We start from the raw sequence: 26,075 nt of genomic DNA on the forward strand, positions 1-26,075 counted from the left end.
TGTGGGTGTGGGTGTGGGTGTGGGTGTGGTCGGTCGGGTGGCGGCCGGAGATCAGCTGAGGTTACAGCAACAACACGTGTCCACATGTGTAATAATAGCTGACTAATGAGGCATGAGATAGGCAAATATATGACATCTTGCTGAGAGCTGGATACTGTATGAAGACCGTTATTATAACAGAGAGAAAGTTGAGATTAATGTGTTAAAAGAAATTATTTTCCAACAAAGTAAAGATAGATGGGCATTAGATATTTGGGGTAAACCAAAGCTGCGTACTTACTGTGAAATAAAACAGGTATTTGGCCCAGAAAACTATGTTTTGTAGAATTTTTCGAAAGATCCCTGTGTGCTCAATTGATATGCAGACATGTCGGCACAGCAGAAGACGATAGAATTTGTAATTTATGTGACATCCAAGAGGTGGAGAATGAAATTAATTTTGTGTTCTACTGTCCTTTCTATGACTCTATAAGACAAAAATTGGTTAGTAAGGTAGATCCAAATAACAAATTTGCGTGGTTGGACGATGCTGAGAAGCTAAAACATCTTATATATTTGCATTTTCTTTATTTCTTAAAAGGTAAGGTAAGGTAATCTGGAGTTGTTTATGTATGTGTTGCACCTGTGTGGAGGTAACACCAACAGGAAGGACTGTCTAGTTTTTGTTTTTGTATTTGTCATTAAATGTGTCTTGTACTGTAATCCCATATGTGATGGGCCACAGTGGTGGCATGACACGAAAATAAAAAATTCATTCATTCAATAATGATGATGATATGGTGTTGATTATTTAAGTAACGTCTGTTTCTGTTCTGCATGAGCTGCAGCTTTCTGGACAGATATTGTATTTCCTCTCTGGAGTGTTTTTCCCTCCACTTCCATGTAAAAGGGGGATGGTGGCAGTAAAAAGCCATGTGGGTGGATGGAGGGGTGGAGGAGAGAGGGGGTGGTGGGGGGTAAGAGCACGTGCCATCCTGTGTCTGCGTCCCCCTGCTGCAGCCCGGCCAAGCTCAGGCTAATCCGCCACAAGGCCAGAAGGAGAGAGAGAGAGAGAAGTTTTCTATCTGGTCACTGAGCTGCTGTTTGTCTCTTTGACCTTTGACCTCGTCCTCTCCAACTCTGTGTCCTGAGGGAAACGATGATTATTAAATGCAAATAAGATCAATCTACTGTACATTTATTGTTTGTTTACTAGTAGGTCTGCAACTAACGATTCTTTTCGTTTGTCGACTAAATCCATCGTTTTTTTTTTTTTTTTTCGATTAGTTGATTAGTCATGGTTATTTTGGAAGCATCTGTACTGTCATCTTCTACTTCTATGGTTCCGTCTTCTTCGTCTTATCTTATCTATGCTATCGTGCCGAACTTCTGTAGTAGCAGTGCTATTGAGATTTGCTGAAATCTTTTCATTTAAAGGGATAGTTCACCCAAAATTCAAATTGCACTCATTATCTCCTCCCCCTGATGTGGACTAAGGGCTGGGAGAAGTTTCAGAGTCCTCCGTGGCTTCTCTGAGTTACAGGGGGTCTCGGCGTAGCAGTGCATGTCCATATAACGGTTGCAAATGGATACCAACTGTCTTCGTAACAAAAAGACACACCAAAAAACATCCAAATACCTCCATAGTGCCCGTATGTCCCTCTTGTATTGAAGCCCCAACATGAGGAATTGTTCCGAATTGGTCCGTCCAAATCTCGCGAGATTTGCGCGAGATTTGGTCGGACCAGGAAGAGGAGCTTCCGCTACAAACAAGCTTAAAATATAGACTTATTTCATTTTTTTCTGAACAATTTCGCATTTCGGGGCTTCAATACAAGACGGACATTACATACGAGCAGCATGGAGGTATTTGGATGTTTTTTGGTGTGTCTTTTTGTTACGAAGACAGTTGGTATCCATTTGCAACCGTTATATGGATGGATATAACTCTGAAACTTCTCCCAGCCCTTAGTCCACATGAGGGTGAGTAGATAATGAGTGCAATTTGAATTTTGGGTGAACTATCCTTTTAACAGTTTTCTTATGATCACACAGCATCAGCGGGTTTTATAACATTATTTATGGTCGACGTAATCGATTACTTTGTTGACCAATCGTTGCATCCCATCTGCTGACGTCACTCTGGAGCAGCGACAGTACAGAGAGAGTTTATTGTCTGATCCAGCTGTGGCTGTAAATCACACCTCTCCCACTGGGCTCGTGCTCCAGATGCAGCAGGGTGTGGTGGTGCTGGTGGTGCTGGTGGTGCTGGTGGTGGTGTTGAGGGAGTGGTGGGAGTTTGTGGGACGAGCCAGACAACGAGGTTTTCACCCTCAGCGAGTCGGAGAGACCTCATCATCATCGTCTGCCCACTCTGTTTTGACAGAGCCGAGCTGCTGCTGCAAGAAAGAAAGACAAACCCACCACCCACACCCTCACTGCAACATGTCTGACCTCAGCTCCTGTCTGTCACAGATTTATGGCGCGTTAACTTAACTTGTGGGGGAATCCCGAGCAGAGCAGAGCAGAGCAGATCGGATCGTACTGGGAGAACGGCTGCATCAGAATCAGAATCAGAAAGTTTATCGTCTGTCGTAACGGAACATTTTCTTTCACGTGGACTGAAAGTGTACAGTATGTTTCATAAAAACAGTGCAAAGAAGTGCATCAGAGTTCATTATTCACTGAATGAGTTCTTGTCGACTCACTGATGGTGATGAGTCTTAACTTTCCTCTGGACCACCTGCACTGCAAAAACTCAAAATCTTTCCAAGAATATTTGTCTTATTTCTTGTCAAAATGTCTCATTTCTAGTCAAAACTAATCTCTTTCCACTTAAAATACGACTCATCACCTAAAAATGTACTTGTTTTTAGATAATTTTCACTTGTTTCAAACTAATTTTCACTTGAAATAAGTAGAGAAATCTGCCAGTGAAAGGCAGAAAGTTTTTTGTGCTTGTAATAAGAAAGAAAAACCTGCTCCACGATTAGATTTTTCTACTTATTTCAAGTGAAAATCTGCTTGAAAGAAGTAAAAAGTGTCTAAAACAAGCTATTTTTTATGTGATGAGTCTTATTTTTAGTATAATGAGATTTGTTTTGACTAGACATTTTTATTTTGACTAGAAATAAGACAAATATTCTTGGTAAGATTTTGAGTTTTTGCAGCGTGGGTGTGGATCTCTGATGGTTGAGTTTGGGTTTTACAAAATCAAAAATCAAAATTACTTTATTTTTCCGTTAGCAAAGAGCGTCAGTGCAGGTGTGGACACACAAAACAGAATGAACAGCACATCACCTGACAATGGCAAACATACGTATCTACACGACATGTTTACACAAGCTCAGCACAACAATCAGTAAAAACCATAATAAATTCTGCAAAAACGGTAACAAAAAAGCTCTTGAGTTTCCTCATATTCTTATTCTTACACAGAAAACGGATCAGATGTGTCAGTCTGATTATAAACTCTCGTGAACTCACAGATTCTCTCTTCTTTTGTTTTTCAGGGCGAATATCGATGAGGTGGAGACGGAGGTGGTGGAGATTGAGGCGAAACTAGATAAGGTGAGACGTTCACTGTTGTCACGGACATCTGGATGCTCTCAGAGGAACAAGGTTTTTCATATTGTGTCATGGACATCACATCGTCGTAACAAGACTGGAAACGATGAGCTCATTGATCTGTGTGGGTTGACGTGGTTAATGCACTGCAGTTATAATAAGGTGCTTTTCTGGTCTTATTGATCTCTCAAAGTGTTTTACAGTACTGGTCACATCCACATACACTCTCTCTATCACTGATTTGAGTTTGGGTTTTTGGATTTCTAGTTAAGTTTCAGCTTTCACCTTAAATTCTGAGTGGAAATACCAGGAAAAAGGTCAAAACATGACACATACGTTTATCCACTTGGTCACAGTTTAAAAGTTCATGTTTCAATGAGAAAGAAAAGATCATGAGTCACTTGAAGTTTCCACTTAAGCAAATGGCAGAAACACATGTATGTGGATCAACGAATCATGTTTTCTAATGGTTTTCTTCACATTTATGGTCAAACATTTGAGTTTTGGCTCAAGCTTTTTGTAACTGCATCATCTATTTACACCCACTTTTTAATTTATGACGTCACATGGAGGTGGGCCCAGTTTAAACCAACAAAAACGTGAAGCGAGCACTGCATACGTCACCAGTTTTGAGTGGAGGGGAGCAGAGAAAATGCTGCAGGTTGAGTTTTACATTCACAGAAATCACATTTGTTCACATTTTCATTGTTTTTTATTTGTCTCACTCTTACTTTTATTTATTTTCTACCTTATCTCGTGGCTGCTTCCAGTAAAACACTTTATAACTTCAGCTTTCAAAAGCGCAATATGAATAAAACACATGTTGCTTGCTACTAAAATTCATCTTTGTATAAATTCTTGGCTTCCCGGTTTATATCCAGCCCACTCTGGGATCAGAAATCCCACACACACCTGAAGGCACCAGTGAGCACAGCAGTGATTTATTAGCAGCCAGGACACAACATCAATACCACCTTATCTCATTAATTCCACCTTAAAGGACAATTCCGGGCAAATTCAACTCGGGGCTGTATTTTCCTAACATTTTAGGTCTAAAAGAAGGAATCTGAAGATTTTCAGTTTAATTGCTCCTGTTTTGCGGTAATTGTGTCTGTCCCCGCATCGCCACGGCAGCGATGAATGGGAGCGGATTGAATTTACTGTACATCCCTCAAAGCTGTAATTTTTTTCCACAGACAGCGTCAGATGGCGACTCAAACATGCACCCAGAAGTTTATTTACTTCAAGCAAGTCGACGTGTTTGTAAAACTAGATCTAATTCATAGTCTCCCAGAGTCTCGCGTGAGACCCAAGTTGTCGTGCTCGGTGTGCTCAGGTGCAGTCGGAGATACCGTTTGTGTCATAAACACAGGAATATCAACTCTTGACTTGTTTGAAGTGTATATTTTTTTCTGTATGTGGAAGAAAAATTGCGGCTTTGAGGGATGTAAACAGCCTAAGAAGCGGAACCTCTATCCGCTCCCATTCATCGCTGCCGTGGCGATGCGGGGACAGACACAACTACCGCAAAACAGGAGCAATTACACTGGAAATCTTCAGATTCCTTCTTTTAGACCTAAAATGTTAGGAAAATACAGCCTCGAGTTGAATTTGCCCTGAATTGTCCTTTAAAGAAACATAGAAGCAACATTTTTTGCCAGTCAAAAAAAATGTTGCTGTTTATTTATACAAAGACACAAAGTAATATATTTAAACAGTCTAAGATGGTTTCAATGCAACATAAACAAGTTAATATGGAAAATTTCAGTTCTTGTTTTACTATAGGAACAAATAAGAAAATAATATTTCAATCTTGTGACCTGCCAATGGGACTACAGATGCAAATTAGTTTAAAGCTATAATCTGGTTCAGTGCATCAAATGGTAACATTTATGTTTGAACTGTACACTGTCTATTTTAAATAAATTAAATTGAAATTGAAATCAAACAGTGACTGTGTGAACTTGAAGTCACCAGCGTGCACAAAGGTCAGTTACCAGTCTCTGTGTTTAGTGGTGAACGTTTCCATAATTAATGAAGTATCCGTGCTGTGCAGCTGTTTTACCCCATGCTCTGAATGTAACTAATTAAAAAATCCCCCCTGGTGCTCTGGTGCCGAGGCCGTTTCACCAGGAGGAGCGAACTTAAACTTACTCCAACTCCACTTCTGGACAGATTTAGTTCCAGTGCTGGTCTGGTCTGCTGGGATTTCACACTCTGATCTTTGGCGCAGAATAAAAAAATGACTGAAACGGTCGGAGGAATGCTGGTGTGTCGTCCTGCACAGTCTGTCACAGGATATCTTGTTGCAGCACGGACGTTAAAACACAGCCCGTCCATTATACTCAGCTGCTACACACACACACACACACACACACACACACTCAACATGATATTACTCTGCTGCAGTGCCTGATCCCACATATCTAACATGTCTAGCATAGCGAGCCTGGACTGCAGCTGCACTCCACTCTACATAAAGTCCAGAGTGACGTCACCCCGTCCTGTCTGTGAAAACGTGAGTGTTGTTAGATGAGATTCAGTGAAAACATTAGACGGCGGCTTTTCAAAGCTTCTAGTTTTCCCTGTAATGAAGCGGGCCAGATGTTTCGCCCTGTGATGCTCATGTCGCAGCTCCATCTGCTCCTGTTGACTCTGAATTACAAACATTATGTGTCAGGGAGAAGCAAGATTAGTCAGATGCTTTTCTGCTGTCAATGTTTTAGGAAAGAAAAGGAAAAGAAAGGAAAGGAAAGCTGAAGTTTTATTTTATCCAGGCCACTTTGTCTTTGAATATATTGAATTTACCAATTAAAACAAACAGTTCACTTCCTGCACCGCCATGAGGCCACGTCTTTAAAACACTTTAGCATCTGAATTTGAAATCGTATGCAGTCTAATCAAATGAATGTGCACAATTTAATATTAATAATGGAAAAAAGGAATCTAGATCCAGGTTTCAACAGATCTTTGGTAACTAAACCTCATAAGTAGGCTAACAATGTAATTACTGTAGGAGGCCACATGTCACACAGTGAAGGCTTTAAAATGCTCATTTATAGCCGTGCTAACAGTTTAGCTTGAGGCAAGTCTCAACAACGCTCGAAGGTATCGCCATAAATTTTTCTACAGACATTTATGACCTCGTTAGGATGAAGCCCTAACAACTTTGTTGCCCTCGGTGACCTTTCAGCTGCAGCATCACCACAGGGGTTCACAATTAGCCTATGACTTGAATTTAGTGTTGTGATCCCTACACTTTTTTCATTGTGCGACATCATTAGGTCAAAATTAAAAATGTTTCCTGTCCTTTATGACCAAATATAGTTTGTATTTATGGATAATTAACATGCTAACACACTAAATTAAGATGGTGAACACAGTAAGCCGTATCATCACATTTATGTTGTTTGGTGCTGTGATCCCTTCACTTTTAATTGTGCACCATCATTAGGTCAAAAATAAAAATGTTTTCTGTCCTTTATGACCAAATATAGTTTGTATTTATGGATAATTAAAACGCTAACACACTGAATTAAGATGGTGAACACAGTAAACTTTCAGCCGTAGCATCACATTTATGTTGTTTGGTGCTGTGATCCCTTCACTTTTCATTGAGATTTGTATTTATGGCTAATTAGCACATGCTAGCATGCTAACACACTAAATTAAAATGGTGAAAACAAAACTTAAGCCGTAGCATCACCACATATTTAAGTATTGTGATCCCCTCACTTTTCATTGTGCATAGGTCAAAATTAAAAATGTTTCCTGCCCTTTATTACCAAATATAGTTTGTGTTTACAGCTAGTTAGCACGTGTTAGTAGCCTATGCTAATAGGCTACAGTAGCTTACTCAATTAAGATAGTGAACACAGTAAACTTTCACCACAGGGTTCACATTTATGACTTGAATTTTGACCATTTTCTGTTTAATTTTCTTCTTGCACATTCATTAAGGTGAAAAAAAAGAAAAATATTTCCTGTCCTTTATGACCAAATGGAGTTAGCATTTAGCTCAAAGTGTCTTGGTTGGCTTTTACAGTAGGCTATTTTTTACTCTCTAGTTGCTCATTAGTGTTCTGTAACCATACAAACGATGCTATCTGAGCTATTTATGTCTGTCCCATTCATCTGACTTCTTATCTTTCTTCTCATCTAACCCGTGACCTTAGAAAAGGTAATAAGTGCATTTCCTCGAATGTCAAAACACTTCCTTTAGTCTCAAGAGCAGAGCGGCTCAGGCCCTCGTTGTGTCTGGTGAGCAGATGGGAAGGAAGTGGGACTTTGCTGGAGAGAAAACAGAGCTGGGAAAACAGAAAGTCTGGCAACTGAACACAGGGTGAAAAATAAGAAGAAATTAATTTTCCTCTCATGAAAGAATTTATAAGAAGAAAAAAAAAGAAGCTGCAGATTTTGCTGACAGCTGCACAGAAACTGTAGCACGTTCACTTCAATATGTTATAATATATGATCGTGTTGAATGATCCGTGATCGACAGGTCTGGATGACTTTAATCGCTGTTTTACATCACACGGCTCCACCTGACTGTTCAAACTTACCACAGGTGGTTTCCACGCAACAAACATGCAACTGTGTGACGTCCCTGCTCGTCTTTGTGTGGTTCAAAACACATGGAAAACAAAAGTGTTTTGTGTTGCACTGAGGCATATGATGTTTATCCATAAAAGCTGCTGCTGCCCTGAAGCGTTGATTTGACCTCAGCGGCCGTCACATGGAGCAGATCTCTATTTCACACAGAGCCTCGGTGAACTTTTAAAATAAAAAAAATTAAAAACATTTTACTGTAAAAGTTATTTTCCTATACCAAATCTCTGGAGTTGACTCTTTTCGGTGCTTAAAATATAATTCTGTGGAGGTGGTGAATTAGATATTCACAATTGTCCTCTGTAGTTTAAGTCACTTTAAGTCTTTTAAAGGGATAGTTCACCCAAAATTCAAATGCCTTCTTTGAGTTACAGCGGGGCTCCGTGCAGCACTGCATGTCCATATGACGGTAGTGAACGGAGCTCACTTTTCTTCGTAACAAAAAGACACACCAAAAAACATCCAAATACCTCCATAGTGCTCGTCTGTAATGTCCCTCTTGTATTGAAGCCCCAACATGAGAAATTGTTTGGAATCTGCAAAGAGATTTGCAGGGACCAGGAAGAGCAGTGCTGGGAACTTCCGCTACAAACTTAAAATATAGACTTATTTAATTTTTTTATCGGAACAATTTCTCATGTTGGGGCTTCAATACAAGAGGGACATTACAGACGAGCACTATGGAGGTATTTGGATGTTTTTTGGTGTGTCTTTTTGGACGAAGAAAAGTGAGCTCCGTTCTCAACCGTCATATGGACATGCAGTGCTGCACGGAGCCCCGCTGTAACTCAGAGAAGGCACGGAGGACTCTGAAACTTCTCCCAGCCCTTAGTCGACATGAGGGTGAGTAGATAATGAGTGAAATTTGAATTTTGGGTGAACTATCCCTTTAACTAATTTGAACTATTACAGGATGTGGTTTGGGAAACACATGGACGAAGCCACGAGGCTGAAGAGAATGAATGAGTCATAACTTGGTCAAGACATGAAACACACTCACAGTGTTACTTATTGTTTCTGAAGATGTGATTATATCCAGTTGTGAATAAATTTCCATAATGCACTTTTTTTCTTTTTTTTTTTTTTTTTAGAAATCATGCACTGCAGAAGTTGTCATGTTTCTAAGATTTTTTTCCTGCATCGCAATGACCTAGTGATTGTTGTTTTTACACTGCAGACGGTGGTTGCTGCTGTCAGCTAATTCAGCAAATATGTGAATAAACACAAACAGCAGCAGATCTGATTGATATTCCCTTTTAATCATATTTGGCCCAAAACCGGCCACTTAGCCCGACTGACATTGTCCTTATTAGGGCTGTGCATTGGCAAAAATCAGACGACATACAACAAAGTGATATTACATTTTTTTCCCACAGAAGTCTGTTTTTAGAAGAAAAAAAATCATATATATGAACAAATACAGCTTATTTTTATATATTCAGCCTCAGATTTCACAGTTCCTACAACATCCTACGTCTGCTGGTAAATATTGGTACAAAGGCTGCGTACTTTGATGCATTGGCAAAATAAAAAGGGTGACAAACAGAAACACAGCTCCCACTGAAACTGAATGTAATTTGAATCTAAGTTTTCTTTTACTTTGAGGTGATGACTTTTACATGTTATCTATATTAATTCATCACAGAAACGCTCTCCATCCGTCTGATAGCGGCCCGGCTCGTCACCTCCTGAGCCAAAAAGTTTGGCCGCCCCCGTCCTACATCATAGTTAATACTTATTGTGCAACCTGGTTGATCTGGTTTGAGCTTCAAATACAAAACAAAACCAACAGTAACCATGGAAACTACTGATAAAATATCATTACAGTTCGTCAAGTAATTGATGAAGTCTCACACACACTAACGTAACTGGTACTGGTAGCTACAACCCTGCAACTGTTACACCAACATACATGTGGTGGTGAACGCCTCAATCTGTCTCATTTATCCTCCTTCATGTGTGTGTGTGTGTGTGTGTGTGTGTGTGTGTGTGTTTGCCTCCACAGCTGGTGAAGCTCTGCAGTGGGATGATTGAAGCGGGGAAGGCCTACGTCAGCGCCAACAAGCTCTTTGTGAACGGGATCAGGGATCTGTCGCAGCAGTGCAAGAAGGACGAGATGATCTCGGTGAGTTTGTGACGACACGTTATTGTGGCTCCATCGTCTTTTTTATTTGTCATTGAGTCGATGTTTACGGAAGCGTATTGCATTTACTTAATTAATTTACTTTTTTGGTTTGTTTTTCGGGGTAATTATTTCTGTTTTTCAGACTATTTTTTCCCCTGTTTTTCTGACTAATATTTTTTTGTTTTCCGGGGTAATTTTTTTTTCTAACTTAAAAAAGACACATTGTTTAAGCAGAAGTAAGCAATATTTTTGTGTTAATATAAGTCTTAAATAGTTATATCTTCCGACAGCAATCACTTACATAGAGCGTTTGGTCTGAAACACGGGTCTGTCAGTCACTCTGCTCTGCTCTGAGCCGAGGATAAAACTTTCCTTGTATCCTACAAGTTTTATCCAATGAGGAGAGAGAACGGCATAAAGGGGCGGTCCTCTCTGTGTGTGCAGCCAAGGGATGCACGTGAATGTGGTGACGTAGGGACGAGGGCGGGGACTGCTAACTCCATCGGCTGACAAGACGTTATGGTGCGTTCAAGGCAACCCGTAACTCGTGTTTTTCCGACCTGTGAAGTCATACCAGTTTGATCTGGTACGAGTTCACCGGTCAGAAGTTACGAGTGGCCGTTATAGTGACTTTCACAGGTAAAACAGGTCGGAAAAACACGAGTGGGTTGCCTGAAACGCTACAAAGTCGTAAGTTGTGACTTGAAGCTGTAATTTACGGTTTCAAAAGCCTGCCTGGAACGCAGCATTAGCCAAAACGACCGGATAGCTTACTTCTGCTTTAAAGGGACAACGAGGAGTTTTGGAAAAGCGAAGTGTTTTCACACTACATTTATGAGCCTCCGCACCATGAAATTCTTTGACCGGCGCAAGACAGACTCATGTTTTCATTCATCAAGAATTAAAGTCAGAGGTTGGAAGACGATCACATACCGTCGTAGTTCCGACCATAAACGGCGATTCGGCGGTGTTATTCTCATGACTCGCCACGAAACCGAAAGTAAGGAACCGCTGGTCGGCTCGACCAGCGGTTCCTTTAAATTCAACCTTTAAATTCAAAAAGACACATTGTTATGGATTTTTATTCAAACTCCACTTTAAGGTTCCACCATTGCTTTATTCTCCAGACTGACGGCACGAACACATAGAAGCATCAACAAACTTTTCTCGGGGCAAGCTACACACAACACATCCGGGAGCGTATAACAAACATCCTTCAAAATAAAAGTACTACTCATAATAACACAATGAGTAAAGGCGCTTTCTTTTTTACATTGCTTAACATACATCCATGGATATGCTCCACCACAAAAAATACAGTCTTGTTTTCACTGTGTTCCCAGGTAAATTCAGATTTATATTGAAAGGAAACGACCTGTTATTACAGAACTCCACCACAGAGAGTGTCTGATGTAGCACCTTTATTTTGAAATCAGTCCTTACTGTTACTTGCAGGCGGGAGCTTCTCACGGGATTTTGAAATCTCTAAGCTAAATCAGAAAAAAATTACCCTGAAAAACTGAAAATAATTAGTCAGAAAAACAGAAAAGTGAATGCAATACGCTTCCGTAGATGTTTAGTGGATTGTTGCTGTAAAACGTCTCTAGGGACGGGGACTTTCCTTGTGTTTGCTGCAGCTCTGTACTGTACATTTTTATATGTGTGTGTGTTTTTATATAGTAAACCTGATGATTACTAACAGATTAGTGAGCGAGGATCAGATCGGGTCTGGAAACTTACTCCTGGCTCGACTCTCGGCACCGGCGTCTTGGACTTATTTTCATTGCTGCTGACATTAAGTGCTATTAAAAGCCTTCTTGGCTTCGGCTCTGTGACTAATTGTGAGTTTCTTATTAAAGTCTCTTGTTCATATTTGTAGTTTCCATTGTAAAGGAAAAAAGATCTGAATCAGCCCTGCAATTACAGTTTGCTTTTCCCGTTCAAGGTTCAACGGAGGAAAAAAAAAAGAAAAAGAAAGTCCTGAGCCCGAGCTGAAAAAGTCCAACTTCATTGACATTAACCAGCTCTGACTTAATTGTACCACTGCAGATCTTTTTCATTTTATTCCACTTAGAATTCAAATAAATTTTGGTTTTTAGTTTGTGACAGCTTTTATTTGCCCCTCTTCTTTTTTTTTCTTCTTCTTTTTGTTAACTCTCAAATGCAAATGCAGCTGCAGCAATTTCCTTTATGTATTGTCTTTAGTTTAAGGAAGGTTTTCTGTTATTTTATTTATGTTTTTTTTTTCTTTGTTGCAGGAGTGTCTGGAAAAATGTGGGGAAAGTCTCCAGGAGATCATCAACTACCACATGGTGAGTCCATGAGGCCTCTGCATGCTCTCCAGGCTACACACACACACACACACACACACACACACACACACACACACGCACAACCACAGACACGACACAGCAGCTCAGTGATTTCATCCATAACGCTCACATTCACTGTCATTTAATCGTAATCGGCCTCTTTTATTCCCACTTTAGTTGTGATAACAGGGTTCAAACTGAGCTCATCATTAAGAAAAGACTTTTTATGATGAAATCTGCATGTGACAAGAAGTTGATGGCGGTTTTTTGCTCCAGATGGTCTGCATTGTCTTTCCCATGAATACTTTAAAAACCTTTATTTATTATTTATAAGCAACATATAGATCTTCATATAAAGATAGAAATGACGTCCTGGCTGCTCATGTACAAGTTATACACAGTATAAAGTCACTAAAACAGCATTATAATGTGTTTTTAATCCATATTTTAAAAGCTTTTGAACTGAATTTACAGAGGTTGCTTTTATGAATGACTTATAACGGATAAGATAACGTTAGTAAAGTCGTTACACTGTAAAAACTTATTTCTTGTCGAAATGTCTCAATTTTCATCAAAACTAATCAATTTCCACTTAAAATAAGACTCGTCACCTAAAAATGTACTTGTTTTTAGATAATTTTCACTTGTTTCAAACAAATATTATTCAATTGAAATAAGTCGAAAAAATCTGCCAGTGAAAGCAGGTTTTTTGTGCTTGTAATAAGAAAGAAAAACTTGCTCCACTGTCAGATTTTTCTACTTATTTCAAGTGAAAATATGCTTGAAAAAAGTAAAAAGTGTCTAAAAACAAGCTACTTTTTATGTGATGAGTCTTATTTATGGTATAATTAGATTTGTTTTGACTAGAAATGACATTTTAACTATAAATAAGACAAATATTCTTGGTAAGATTTTGAATTTTTGCAGTGTATTTAGACTTTATAAAGAGTCGGTTTATGTTTCTGGAGGCTGGTATCTATGTAATATTGCTGTGTTTTTACATCCATCCACATCTGACTGAGCTTGGAGCTTCACCGCCGTGTTGTTTTGCCTCCGAGCCTCCTGACCCCCCCGCTGCCCCCCCATCCTGCCCCTTTGAAGTCCATTAGCTTGAACCCTTTGCGTGCTTGACGATGCCATAAAGTGCAGTGTGTGTGTGTGTGTGTGTGTGTATCTGTGTATCTGTGTGTGTGTGTGAGGATCAAATTCCTTTCTAAAGCTGAAACAAAGATGTGTCGCTCCACATCCCTCCTCCTCCTCCTCCTCCTCCTCCTCCTCCTCCTCCTCCTCGTTCGCTCTCCCATTCTCTCGGTTCTGGGAGTTTCAGGGTTAATAGCTCGGGTCGCTGGATTAGCTTTAGCCTCTGGACAGTAGTGACCCTGTGTCACCTTGTCATCATGTCACAGACAGAGTGCGTTGCGTTACATACGGCCGGTCATGTGCTGCAGCAGGTTATGTGTGTGTGTTTTTGTGTGTGTGTGTGACTGTCGATAGCATGTGACCTGACAATAGTGTGTGTGCTCTTACTCTGTAGTAACTATAGTAACTAATGCAGCAGAACTGTGTGAGGAGAAGCCATGACAACAGACAGGAAGCAATTAACCTTTGACCTCCTTTAAGCAGCTGCTCGCTGGATGAGCTGATGATGTCACTCTAGACAGTAAAGACAAGACAACCCAGTTACTGTAGCTCAGGCTCATTTAGATATGATGATTTGTGGTGTATGATTTATGGATTTATTTGTTAAAGGGATAGTTGAAAACATTTTGGCAAATTGGCCCATTGCCATAATCCCTATAGTCATAGCAGTAGGTTCGTTACCTTTAATTGTCGGTGCAAGCTGTTTTTAGAACGGCGGAGCAGAGCCGTGAGCTGCTCAGAGCTACGCTACGGAGGCTCATTATGGGATTTCTTGGTTTCCCTCATCAAACTCATCAAATACACAATCCAACAACTCCACAACGCTCTGGTGGACAAGTTGTGACCTGCACATTCACCACGCTATGAGATAATAACACAACGTTACCAATGTTCTCCCTGCGTTCTGGTTCAGCTTCCTCCCACAGTCCAGAAACATGCACCAGGTCGACTGGTGACCTGTTGTGTGTCAATGTGAGTTGTACAGTACAGATAAACGATCAATAGACGATGGATTGATGATCCTAAACGTCCTGTATACTGTATGAGGAGTTCATAAAAAATCCAGTACACTCTATAAAGTTAGGAATTAGGCAAATGATGCTGCTTGTGTGAAGCTCGTACTGTTTCTGTTGTTTCTTTACCATGATTCAACATTGAAGCTGTAGTTTTTAGTGTTTTTTTTTTTTACTGAAATCCATCATATGGCTCCTTTTTTTTGTTTTCTATCACATCTCTCAGCTTTTTTTTGGGTGATTTTATGTATGTTTTCTCTCCGAGCAGCTTTAGTCACAGCAGCAAGACGCCTGTCAGTGTCACAGCGACTGACTGAGTGACTGAGTGAGTCTCTGTTTGTCTGGTTCAGTGTGTCACACTTCACAGACCACAGCAGAGTGTGGTTTTGGCCCAGGATCAGCTGGCCTCTCTCTTCCCCTGGAAGCTCAGCTGGACCTTCAGCCTCCCTCCCTCCCTCCCTCCCTCCCTCCCTCCCGTCCATTAGAGCCTGGAGTCTGACTGGACATTAATATGATTGGGCTCTCAAAGGTTTTCTTTGTTGCTTTGATGTAAAAAAGGCAGACCAGAGAAGGAGGAGGAGGAAGAGGGGGAGTGATAAGAGGGATTCCCCCCCCCCCCCCCCCCCCCCCCTTAGAGATGAAAGATTCACAGAAATGATCATATTTGCAGCGACGAGAGCGGAGCCTCGTGATCCGCTCACGTTAAAAGAGTTTTATTTGTTTGAGCTGTGGCTTCATGTTCTGTTGACATCACATACATGTTCATCTTTGAATCAGGGAAGACATGATGTGCATTTAACTGCAGCCCCCACCCTCCCATCCACCACCATTACCTCCTGCAGCGCTCCGATGAATAAGAAATGATGATGGTTATATCTGCTACTTGTGACAGACATCCCTCTGCGTCTGCATGTTTCTTTCTTTTTCTTCCAAGCAGCAGCAGCAGCAGGAAACAAGCAAGTGCACGCTCAGACTTCTCATTCAAATCAGCAAACTTAATTTTTTAATATTAGACAAAGATGACCCAAGTAAATATAAAATGCACTTTTTTTTAAAAAGATGATGTCATTTATGAAGGGGAAGAAGCGATCCAGACCTACCTAGACAGTGTTACAAAGCCATTTCTAAAGCTTTGTGAGTCCAAAGAGCCACTATGAGAGTCATTATTCAACAATGGAGAAATACTACAAAGGGGAGGGGGCTATTACTGATTCACACAGATAGATAGATAGATAGATAGATAGATAGATAGATAGATAGATAGATAGATAGATAGATAGATAGATAGATAGATAGATAGATAGATAGATAGATAGATAGATAGATAGATAGATACAGATATACATTATTAATCCCAGCAGGGAAATTCAGGTGTCTCTCGCTCATCCAGACTAAAATAAAATCACAGTGTAAGTGCATGATAAGAATTGTTTAAAAGATGAAAGACTGGATAAAAAACTATAAATAAAATAAATAACTACTAATAAAACAGATCAATAGAAATTATTGCACAGGTTCTCGTCAGTACTGTAGAAGGAGCACAAGCCATTAGCTGAGGACGTTAAAGAGTCTGATTGCAGTCTGACAGGGCCATGTCGTTTTTTTCCCCCTTAATAAATGAAATCATCATTTAAAAACTGCATTTTATATATTTATAAGTCAGCACATAATGCAGCGGGTTCACATTTTTCAAAGTTGCCAAATTTTTGCCACATAAATCATTGATTTCCATGCAGAACATGTGGGGGTTGCATGATTTCATGAAGCATATTTCCATTGCAAAAAAGTAATGAGTTGAAAAAGAGAGAGAACTAGCCCAATGATTAGACAATAATTCTGCTTATGCTTTACAGTAAATGTTGAAATATTGAATTGTTTAAGAGACTGGGACAAAGAGATGTAATGTTAGACACATAACACAGCCCAAAATATACAAAAGTGAGAACAGGGTGTTGGGGGAATCGCTTTTTTCAGCAGTTTTTGCAAGTTCCCACAATTTCATTGCATAAAAATCACATAAATCCCCGTTGCATTTTTTTAGGAACACACTCTGCATATTAACAGTCACAAAAAAACTCCCAAGTGTGACAAATATGCAAAAAAAACAAAAAAAGGAGTAAGACTTCAGGGGAAAGGGGGCCAGATAGTTTTTCACAGCACACTGTATGTCTGACTGAGCGTTCACAGCCAAGACAAGTAGAAGAAAAGAGCCTTGGCCCTCGCTTCTAGCTCCATTTCCTGATAACTCGGCGTGCTTTGCCAGTCTATTACCACACAACAGAACAAACAGGCTCTGTTTGTGTGCGAACGGCAAACACAAGCCAAGTGTGGCTCCTCCGTCTGCTGTGCAGCGTCTTTCAGAAGATTTCACAATCCACTTTTCTTTCTTTCTTTCTTTCTCTCCTCTCACACGGGCAGAAGAAGCGTCAGCAGAATCAGGCCAACGTTTTGACACTGTCTGTTTAATTCAAGCATGAAACTCCATATGAACACTCGATGAATTATTGACTTGTGTTTTACTCTCTGAGCATCCATTAGAAATGAGGAGAGAGTGACACAGAGCTGCAAAACGAGAGAGAAAGACGAACATCTGAGCTGCCAAGTCTTAATGCATGCGTTTTTTTTTTTTTTTATACATAAGGGAGCTTGTTACAGAAATTTAGGTTACATTTGAATCAGAGATATATTTCCAGTATGATCCATGGAGGAGGCTTTTGTTATGAATGAGTGAGTGAGTGAGTTCCCACAGTGTCTCTCTCTCTGTTATATTTGGAAACAGGAGAAAACAAAGCGAGAGACACAATAGGAACGACGACATTTTTGGCTGCGACTGCAATCCTTATCATTCCTGACAGACTACTGCTGCTGCTGTTGCTCTTTGTTTGGAAAAGTGAAAATGTTTTACTGAACGCTCCTTTTTTATGTAACCAAACACTGTTGTTATTGTAAGAAAGATACTTCACACTGACAGCTGGTCAGCGCTTTATTAGCAATGTGGATATGAATAGTAATTCTGTTTGGACAAGGACCCATATACAAACAAAGACGTGATATATTATTGATATTTTAATGATTTAATTGGAATATAGAGTGCAATTGAATTGAAATGCATTGGATTTAAGCTTTACTAAACTTTTTTTTTATCAGTTGCCTCTTTACTGATTGTGAGTTGGGGGTGTGTGAACTGTTTTTGGCTTCTGAAGAGAGGAGGCGAGTGAGGGGGTCAGGGCAGAAAATGTTTATATTTAGATGTAAAATAAGCAGAGTAATAAATCCTACAGCAGGTGTCGGCACCGGTTTCAGGGGTCCTTCTCTATTTTGGGGTTTGTGTGCATTACTGTATTTACAATGAGTTTAAAGACTCTTACAGGATCGTGTCTGTGAGGAAATGTTGGTTTCAATCTGAGACAGAATCAATCATGGTTCAGTGAAAAACAATAAAACTACTAATGAAGACAGATCTGTTCTCTTCAAATAGGCCAAATCATATGATTATCTTGTGTTATTCATTTATTCAACCTATACTTTTTCCCATATAGATGAGCAAAGATACGTTAATGAAGCAGAAACACTATAAAATAAAGAATATGTCAAGAGATAAAAGCTACATTAAGAATAAATAAAACCTTACCATTCATTAAAATATTAGAATAAGGTTGTACAGTGCAGATAAAACAGGAATATCTCACAGTTAAGTGCGATGTGATTGAATATTCAAAGCGACCTGAGGATAAAAATGGAGAAGGTTTTCTATTAAGCCTTTTCTTCAAGTTGTTCCACGTTGCAGATCCACAAAAAGGAAAAATTCTATCTTCTAAAAATTCACTGAAAACAAAGTTTATTAGACTTAACTTCATCATGTACGTCTCTCCATGCTGGTGCAGTAGTCGATGTTACAAGGTCGTTTCCTGGAGGATTCGTTGTAAACTCGTCGTCGTGTTTATACTGTAATCGTCAGTAGATTTTTGTTGGACGGCGCCGCGGCATCGGGCCCTAAAGTAGCTTCCTGGAGAAAGTCTAAAATCAACATTTGTTTCTGCCACACTGTGACATTTTCCCTTTCGACTGAACAAAGGTGCTTTAACCTGTTTAAAGTCGGTTGTGCTCTTTCTTTCTTACCCATGAGCGCCAACTGGGCTAAAGATAATCACCGGACTGATGACATTAGATCAGTCTGTGTGTGTGTGTGTGTGTGTCCTGACATGCCCGGGGAATAGGAGGGATATTAACGAAGCGTCAGTCAGGACAGTCGTCCATTGTGACGGCGTCTCATTCTTTAGCTGTGGTGTCATCTATAGGTGAAGATGTTGGCTGATGCTCCCGTGTCTGTCTGACAGTGTCGTCTTTGTCCCGACCACATTCCCGCCCCGTTGTGTTCGTTAATCCGTGTGTCGATAAACGAGAGCAAATGTTGTGATAGTCGGTAATTGGTGGGAAAATGTCGTGTCCAAACAGAGTGAGATGTGATTTCATTCATTATTTTAACACAACTGAACGTCTGTTGGCACAATAGGAGCCTCATGAGTTTGTATGAATGAGCTAAGGGAAGAATGACAACATAGGCTACTGTAGCTTATTTCTACAGCATTTTCCAACATTTGAGTTGGATTAATAAATTAATGTTGTTTGTGTTAGACTACTTATTCACTTAAACAAACAGACTTAAAGCAGATATCAGCTTCACGGCCGTTTCGGCTAATGCTGCGTTCAAGGCAGGCTTTTGAAACCGTAAGTTACAGCTTCAAGTCACAACTACGACTTGGTAGCGTTCCAGGTAACCTGTAGCTCGTGTTTTTACCATCCTGTTGTCTGTGAAAGTTCCCTATAACGGCCACTCGTAACTTCCGACCCGTGAACTCGTACCAGATCGAACTGGTATGACTTCACAGGAAGGAAAAACACAAAGTACGAGTTTCTTTGAACGCACCATGAGTTAGCAGCCCCCGCCCTTGTCAGGCATCAATTGGTCCTCGTGCTACGTCACCACATTCACGCGCATCCCTTGGCTGCACACACAGCCCTTCATGCCGTTCTCTCTCCTCATTGGATAACACTTGTATCCCACAAGGAAAATTTTCTCCTCGGGTTACAGCAGAGCAGAGTGACGGAGAGACTCGTGTTTAGGCTGAAATACTTCATGTAAGTGATTGCTGACGGAAAATAGGACTATTTAGGACTTATATTAACAAAAACATTCCACTGATATCTGCTTTAAGATAGGCTACAGCTGGCATGTTAGCATGCCAATTGGTAGCATAGGCCTATTTGTGCTACCAATTCATAATTTAGCATGCTAACGTTGAGCATTTTCACCATTTTATTCAGTTTAATAAATTAGTATGTTGTTTGTGTTTTAAGTTTCAGCTGGCATATGCTATAGCATGCTCTGTATTTGAAGCTAATTTTCTAAGCTGGCATGCTAATGTTAAGCGTTTGTCACCATTTAAGTCGGTTAGATAAATTAATTTGGTGTGTTTATGAAATACACAATCCTTCACTTATCTGTTGTAAAATATAACTTTTCTTCTTTTAATATTCATTCATTTAAAACTACTTCCCGCTTTTTGCCAGGAGGGAAAGTTGATAGGCTACCACTCTCATGTAGGCTAAGTCAACACCAAAGATTCAGTTCAGCAACTAAGTTATCCTATATCAGGGGGACGGGGACCAGATATCTGAAATGAAATCCTTGGGCATTTCCAGTAGTGGTCAATATATTTACATGTTGAACATAGACATTTAACTTTTATGTAGGCCAAGTAGAGAGCAGCATCATCATAAACAATGATGAAATAGCCTAAATGTGCTAATAGGTATCAAGTCTGTATTTGAAGCTCATGTTGAGCGTTTCCCACCATTGAAGTTAGTGAAATAAATTAATTCAATGTTTTTATGAAATACAGAATCCTTCACTTGTAGGAATTTTCTTCTTTTAATATTTCTCATTAAAGCAAGACAGTCACTCTGCTCTGCTCTGAGCCGAGGAGAAAACTTTCCTTGTATCCTACAACCTTTATCCAATGAGGAGAGAGAACGGCATAAAGGGGCAGTCCTCTCTGTGTGTGCAGCCAAGGGATGCGCGTGAATGTGGTGACGTAGGGACGAGGGCGGGGACTGCTAACTCCATCTGCTGACAGGAAGTTAGCCAAAACCACCGGATCGCTTACTTCTGCTTTAAAACTAGGCGACCAGCGACTGGAATTAGACGTTACTGTGTTCACTTCTGCAGTATATCTTATTATCCCAAATATAAAACACAGATTTGCTAATTTGTAGCTAATGATGATACTAATTTTGTAGCACTTTGCTAAGTGGTAATAGATGTAGTGTTACGATTTGAATATTGAACAAGTAATGAGCTCATGCATAAATAGAATATTTTGATAAAGCATGTTGCGATTAATATTTCTTATATTGAGTAAAACATGCATAATAAATCATATTTAAAACTAATTTTATGTCCATTTGCAAAGATATTGCACAATCTCTGGCCATGCATCTGACTGATGGACCAAACACCATCACCATAATGCCGCCATATGTCTGCTAATTAAAAAAACAATATCCCTCGAGGCGTGTTGCGTGTCTGTCGGCAGCGCATGCCTTCGTCTCTTTGACTTTGACTTTGACTGGGGCTGGTTCACATCAGGCAGATCGAGACAAACCTGTGAAGTCCTGGTCCAATGGGAGTTTAGGGTGTCAACTTGCCACAAAGCAGCTCAGGAATGCTCCGGGCTCCACTAACCCCAGAGTCAGTCAGGAAGTCTCGGAGCAGCTTTTCCTGCCACCGCCGCCGCCACCACCGCTCACCCCGTCACTAACAAACAACATGGCGGTGCACTTGTTGACTTCAACAACATTTAAAGCCTGTGGTTTTTACATCGAGCTCCTGTCTGCGTATAGACTGCGACTGGTTTCTTCTTACACGCTGGTGTTTATGGTCCCCGTTCACCGCCGCCGCCGCCGCCGCCGCTCTGTTGCATCGTCTGTTTTCAGTCCCTGCGTTATTTGTGGCACAAACTTCCAGTTCTCACTCGCACTTTTCTGAGAGCTTGTTAAAGGTTGACCACACCGGTGGTGATTCACAGAACATGACGCTTTGAAAGACGCCTTTAAACTTGGTTTATTTCCTCGAGGGATTGACCGATTAGCGACATGGCTGATAATATCGGCCGATATTCAGCATTTTTTCGATAATTGGTAGGCTATCGGTCGTTTTTTCACCAATAACCAATAAAATATTTTTATTTTTATTTTTAAACGCGCTCCTTTGGCTCTAATGTAGCCATTTCTCTGCCTGAAGTCACAGCCCCTAGCTGGATAACCATGTCCCACTGAATCAAGATCTGTGTTGGAGTTTGAAGTATTAATCTACAAAAATGTAAGGTCTTTTTTATCACAGATTTTCACTGAAACAAATAGTTTACTGTATTCAGTCTAATCCCAGGTGTGTTATTTTGAATTCTGACACCAAAATGTTTTTATTTTTACTGCAAATGAATATCATTCTAAATATCGGTTTCCTTGATTATTAATAATTGGTATCGACCCTGAAAAAGCCATATCAGTTGATCCCTAATTTCCTCGACTAGAAACGATGTCGGCTCACCTGTTGTGCAGCTGGATAAGTCTGCTCTGCTCTGCTCTGCTGCAGCTGTGGAGGAATTCCTTTTTGTTTCTTCTTAATCACATACAGTAAAAGTGGATTAGATTAGATTAGAAAACTTTATTGATCCCCAAGGGGAAACTGCTTTGCCACGCAATAAAAACACAAACATCACTTAACAAACAATACAAACATTTCCATACCATTGCACAAAACTTATCAACATGATTGGATACTTCATACAACAGAGTAGGCTGCTCAAAGCAAGTGATTTAAATTGATATGATTGATTGATGTTTTCCGATGTGAAGACGAAACCACAGAGCAAAAAACAAAACAGGATGCAGGAGCTTCTTTTGTTGTTCCACTTTCACACATATTTAGACCCTGTAAGTTTATAGAGCTATAAAATGAGAGGCGGCCTGAACCCACAATCCAAACAAAACAAACACTTCCCCCACTCACTCAGACACAGTGGTGGTGCATGGTGGCAGGAATACATTAAACCGACCGACCACTTCCATCTGAGCCGCCGCAGCTTTATTTTAAAAATCTGGTCAAATTAAAGTCATCTTTATTCATTCTGTTAAACTGTGTGTTAGCGGCGGCGGCAGCGGAAGGCCACCTACAGCCGCAACAACAATACAGACGTGTCTTACTCATCATCAGCTCCTGTAATCCCTGAGTTAAAACACCCATAAGATCAGTTTTATAGGGGCCTTGCTAACTCAAATCTTCTAATCCACACACACACACACACACAGTTATATCCAATTATTCAGGCCGGATGAGGACACAAACCCTTCAGCCAGTGCAGCTGCAGCTGCTGCTCAGCTGTGGTGACAGGACTGGGCTGGGCTGGGCCACGACGGTATTTTCTGAAGGTTTTTTGCACCCTGCATTGGATGCTCCGACTCTGCAGTGTCACATTGAACCAAAAACTCCTCCCTCCCACCCACTTCCTCTTCTCCCTCTCTGCCCGAGTGACCTATTTAGCAGCAGCAGCAGCAGCAGCAGCAGCAGCAATCACAGACAATGTGCTCAGAGGGGGAAAAGAGAAGAGGAGGAGGAGGAGTCCTGAATGTAAAACACCTAACTGAAGGCAGTGTGTGTGTGTGTGTGTGTGTGTGTGTGTGTGTGTGTGTGTGTTATTGTGTGAGAGCGAGTGTGTGTGTTAGAGTCTGAGTGACGTTCTTCTTCCATTCATTCCAACAGGCATTAAGGCTGATTAGCATCATTTGAACGCACCATGTGGAGGAAAAAGAAAAAGAAAAAGTTGTGCTTTGTCGCCCTCTGTTGGTTAAAAATACATGAAGCCTGAGCAGACGTCATTACTGTAAATCTCACTTTTTCCAATGTTTCTGACCACAATTACTACACTACAGTTCATTTTTTCAATCACAAGTCTTTGTTAACATACTTTTTATTTGCAGCTATGAACTATTTCCACTAGTCTACAGTCATTTTTGATTAATCTGTTCATTGTTTTGTCTATTAATTGCCCCAAAACTCAGCTTGATTGACAAATTCTTGCATACCTAAATGTACAGCTCTTACAGAGCACTTTCACAACTGTTTCTTAAAAGCATCTCTACATGTATGACAGTCATTCTTTTCTTTTCTTTTTTAAATACCAACACAAACGCAACTCATACTACTTAATGAGACTCTGATGAGGTCATCATCTGAAGCACATCTGGTTTTATAGAAAGATTATTTAAAAAACTGCTGGATTAAACATCGACATTATCCCACAATAACTGATTTATAAACTCTTCCTGAGTTAAAATATTCTTGCTGTGTTCATTAGGAATAAATATGAACATGTTTTCTCTGCATTATTATTATTATTATTATTCAAGGTCTGAAAAGACTTGATTTTTTGTTATTTAGACTAGTTTAGTCATTTTCAGCCAATAAAAGCTCTAAATGACAATTTTTCTTTTTTCAATTTTTGGAGAAATGTTGTCGGTAGTTGATAGAATAAAACAAAAAAGAATTATAATAAATAGTAAAACTAGAGACACTGATCATTTTGGGAGTGGTCTCTTAATTTTTTCCAGAGCTGTATATATCATTATGTTAATACCAAAGCAACAGCAGTGATGCAGTAGCAACATGTATAAGTTTTGCCCCTGGATCTCAACTCCAGATTTCCGTGTGTTTTAAGCAACGTGACCTGAAATTGCTGATTTATTTATTTTTTTCTTCCCTCTGTTTCAGATTCTGTTCGATCAGGCCCAGAGGTCTGTGAAGCAGCAGCTGCACAACTTTGTGAAAGAGTGAGTAAACCTGTGATTTCCTGATTCCTGACTCAGTTGAGGTTTCCCTGCAGGACTTTTATATTTATGAAAAATTCAGGTGCAAAAAAAAAAAAAGGCAGAGTCCGCAACCTGTAAAGAGCGGAGCTGCCCTTTTAACCCTTTAAAACCTTTTCCAGTGTTTGAAATATTAAGCAACCTAGTGCAACCTTGATGTTTTGTCACAGACTTAACCTGAACTATTTTTGCTATAGTAGATTATTTCTAACTCTCCCTCTTTGTCTTCTGAGTTAATCTTAAATGTATTTATCTGCTCTGTGTTTGTCAGGGACGTGCGGAAGTTCAAAGAGACCAAGAAGCACTTTGACCGGGTGCGGGAGGACATGGAAATAGCGCAGGTGAAGAACGCTCAGGCGCCGAGGAACAAGCCTCACGAGGTGGAGGAGGCGACGAGCACGCTCAGCATCACCCGCAAGTGCTTCAGACACCTCGCCCTGGACTACGTACTACAGGTACCGCACTCTGAAACATTGATTCAACAATTTCTTCACTTAATTCAGCATTGTTTCTACCATTTTTTTCAGTTTCCAGCTTTCAGCATTCACCTGTATTTCCTTCAGGAAATGCATTCTCTAGTTTTCTTTCTACGTTTCTAACAGTCCTTTCTCACTCTTCAGTCACACAGCTGCACACACACACACAAATTGACACAACATCGATTCAACAATTTCTTCACTTAATTCAGCATTGTTTCAACAATTTATTCAGCTTTCAGCATTCACCCGTATTTCCTTCAGGAAATGCATTTTTTTTATGTTTCTAACACTCTGTCCTTTTTCACTCTTCATTTACACAGCTGCACACATACACACACAGATATATCTTTTATAAACCCAAATAAGGAATGAAAAACTAAACATTGATTTAAAAAAAATTGACATAAGTTAGATTTGCAAGACAAGACTGACATGAAATGTCAGAGTCGATCTGAGGTCGTTCAGAAAAAGAGTCTCCGCCACAGTGTTTGTCTTTGTATGTCTCATTCTGCATCAGCGCTGCACATTTAATTGTAATATAAGTGAAATTGCAAATGTGAATATGCAAATATGTGGATTGCATATCACAATATGGAACATGGATGTGCAATATGAGCAATATCCAAATCACAGGAACTGCAATTTTTTGCTTATTTTTTTGATAAAGGTAAAATCTCTTGTGCATTGTTGACTCAGCACCATAAGTGTTGTGGTGCCACTGGTCTATGGATCACATTGATGCACATTTACCTTTACATACACTTGCATGCTTTGTACAAACCCAACACACAACTAATCAGATTTATTTATTTATTTTTAAATCTCCAGAACATTAATTTTATCAGTTTTAGACGTGTTATATGATTTCTAAATGGAATAAATGACCTTTGTTTCAGTTTGTCGGCGTTACAGCTCTGAGAAGAAGCAG

General features: G+C 40.0%; 1 protein-coding gene across 1 annotated transcript in view; it reads left to right on the plus strand.

The window, feature by feature from the left end:
* LOC310988707 (arf-GAP with coiled-coil, ANK repeat and PH domain-containing protein 3-like) overlaps nt 1-26,075 on the plus strand; it is a 104,784-nt gene that overhangs the window by 41,463 nt on the left and 37,246 nt on the right. The window contains 5 exon segments of the mRNA XM_083975395.1: nt 3,492-3,549; nt 10,160-10,279; nt 12,538-12,591; nt 24,574-24,632; nt 24,940-25,123. Of these exon segments, the coding sequence (XP_083831521.1) occupies nt 3,492-3,549; nt 10,160-10,279; nt 12,538-12,591; nt 24,574-24,632; nt 24,940-25,123 (475 nt within the window).

This window comes from Trachurus trachurus (genome assembly GCF_905171665.1).
Source record: "Trachurus trachurus genome assembly, chromosome: 7".
Lineage (NCBI taxonomy): Eukaryota > Metazoa > Chordata > Actinopteri > Carangiformes > Carangidae > Trachurus > Trachurus trachurus.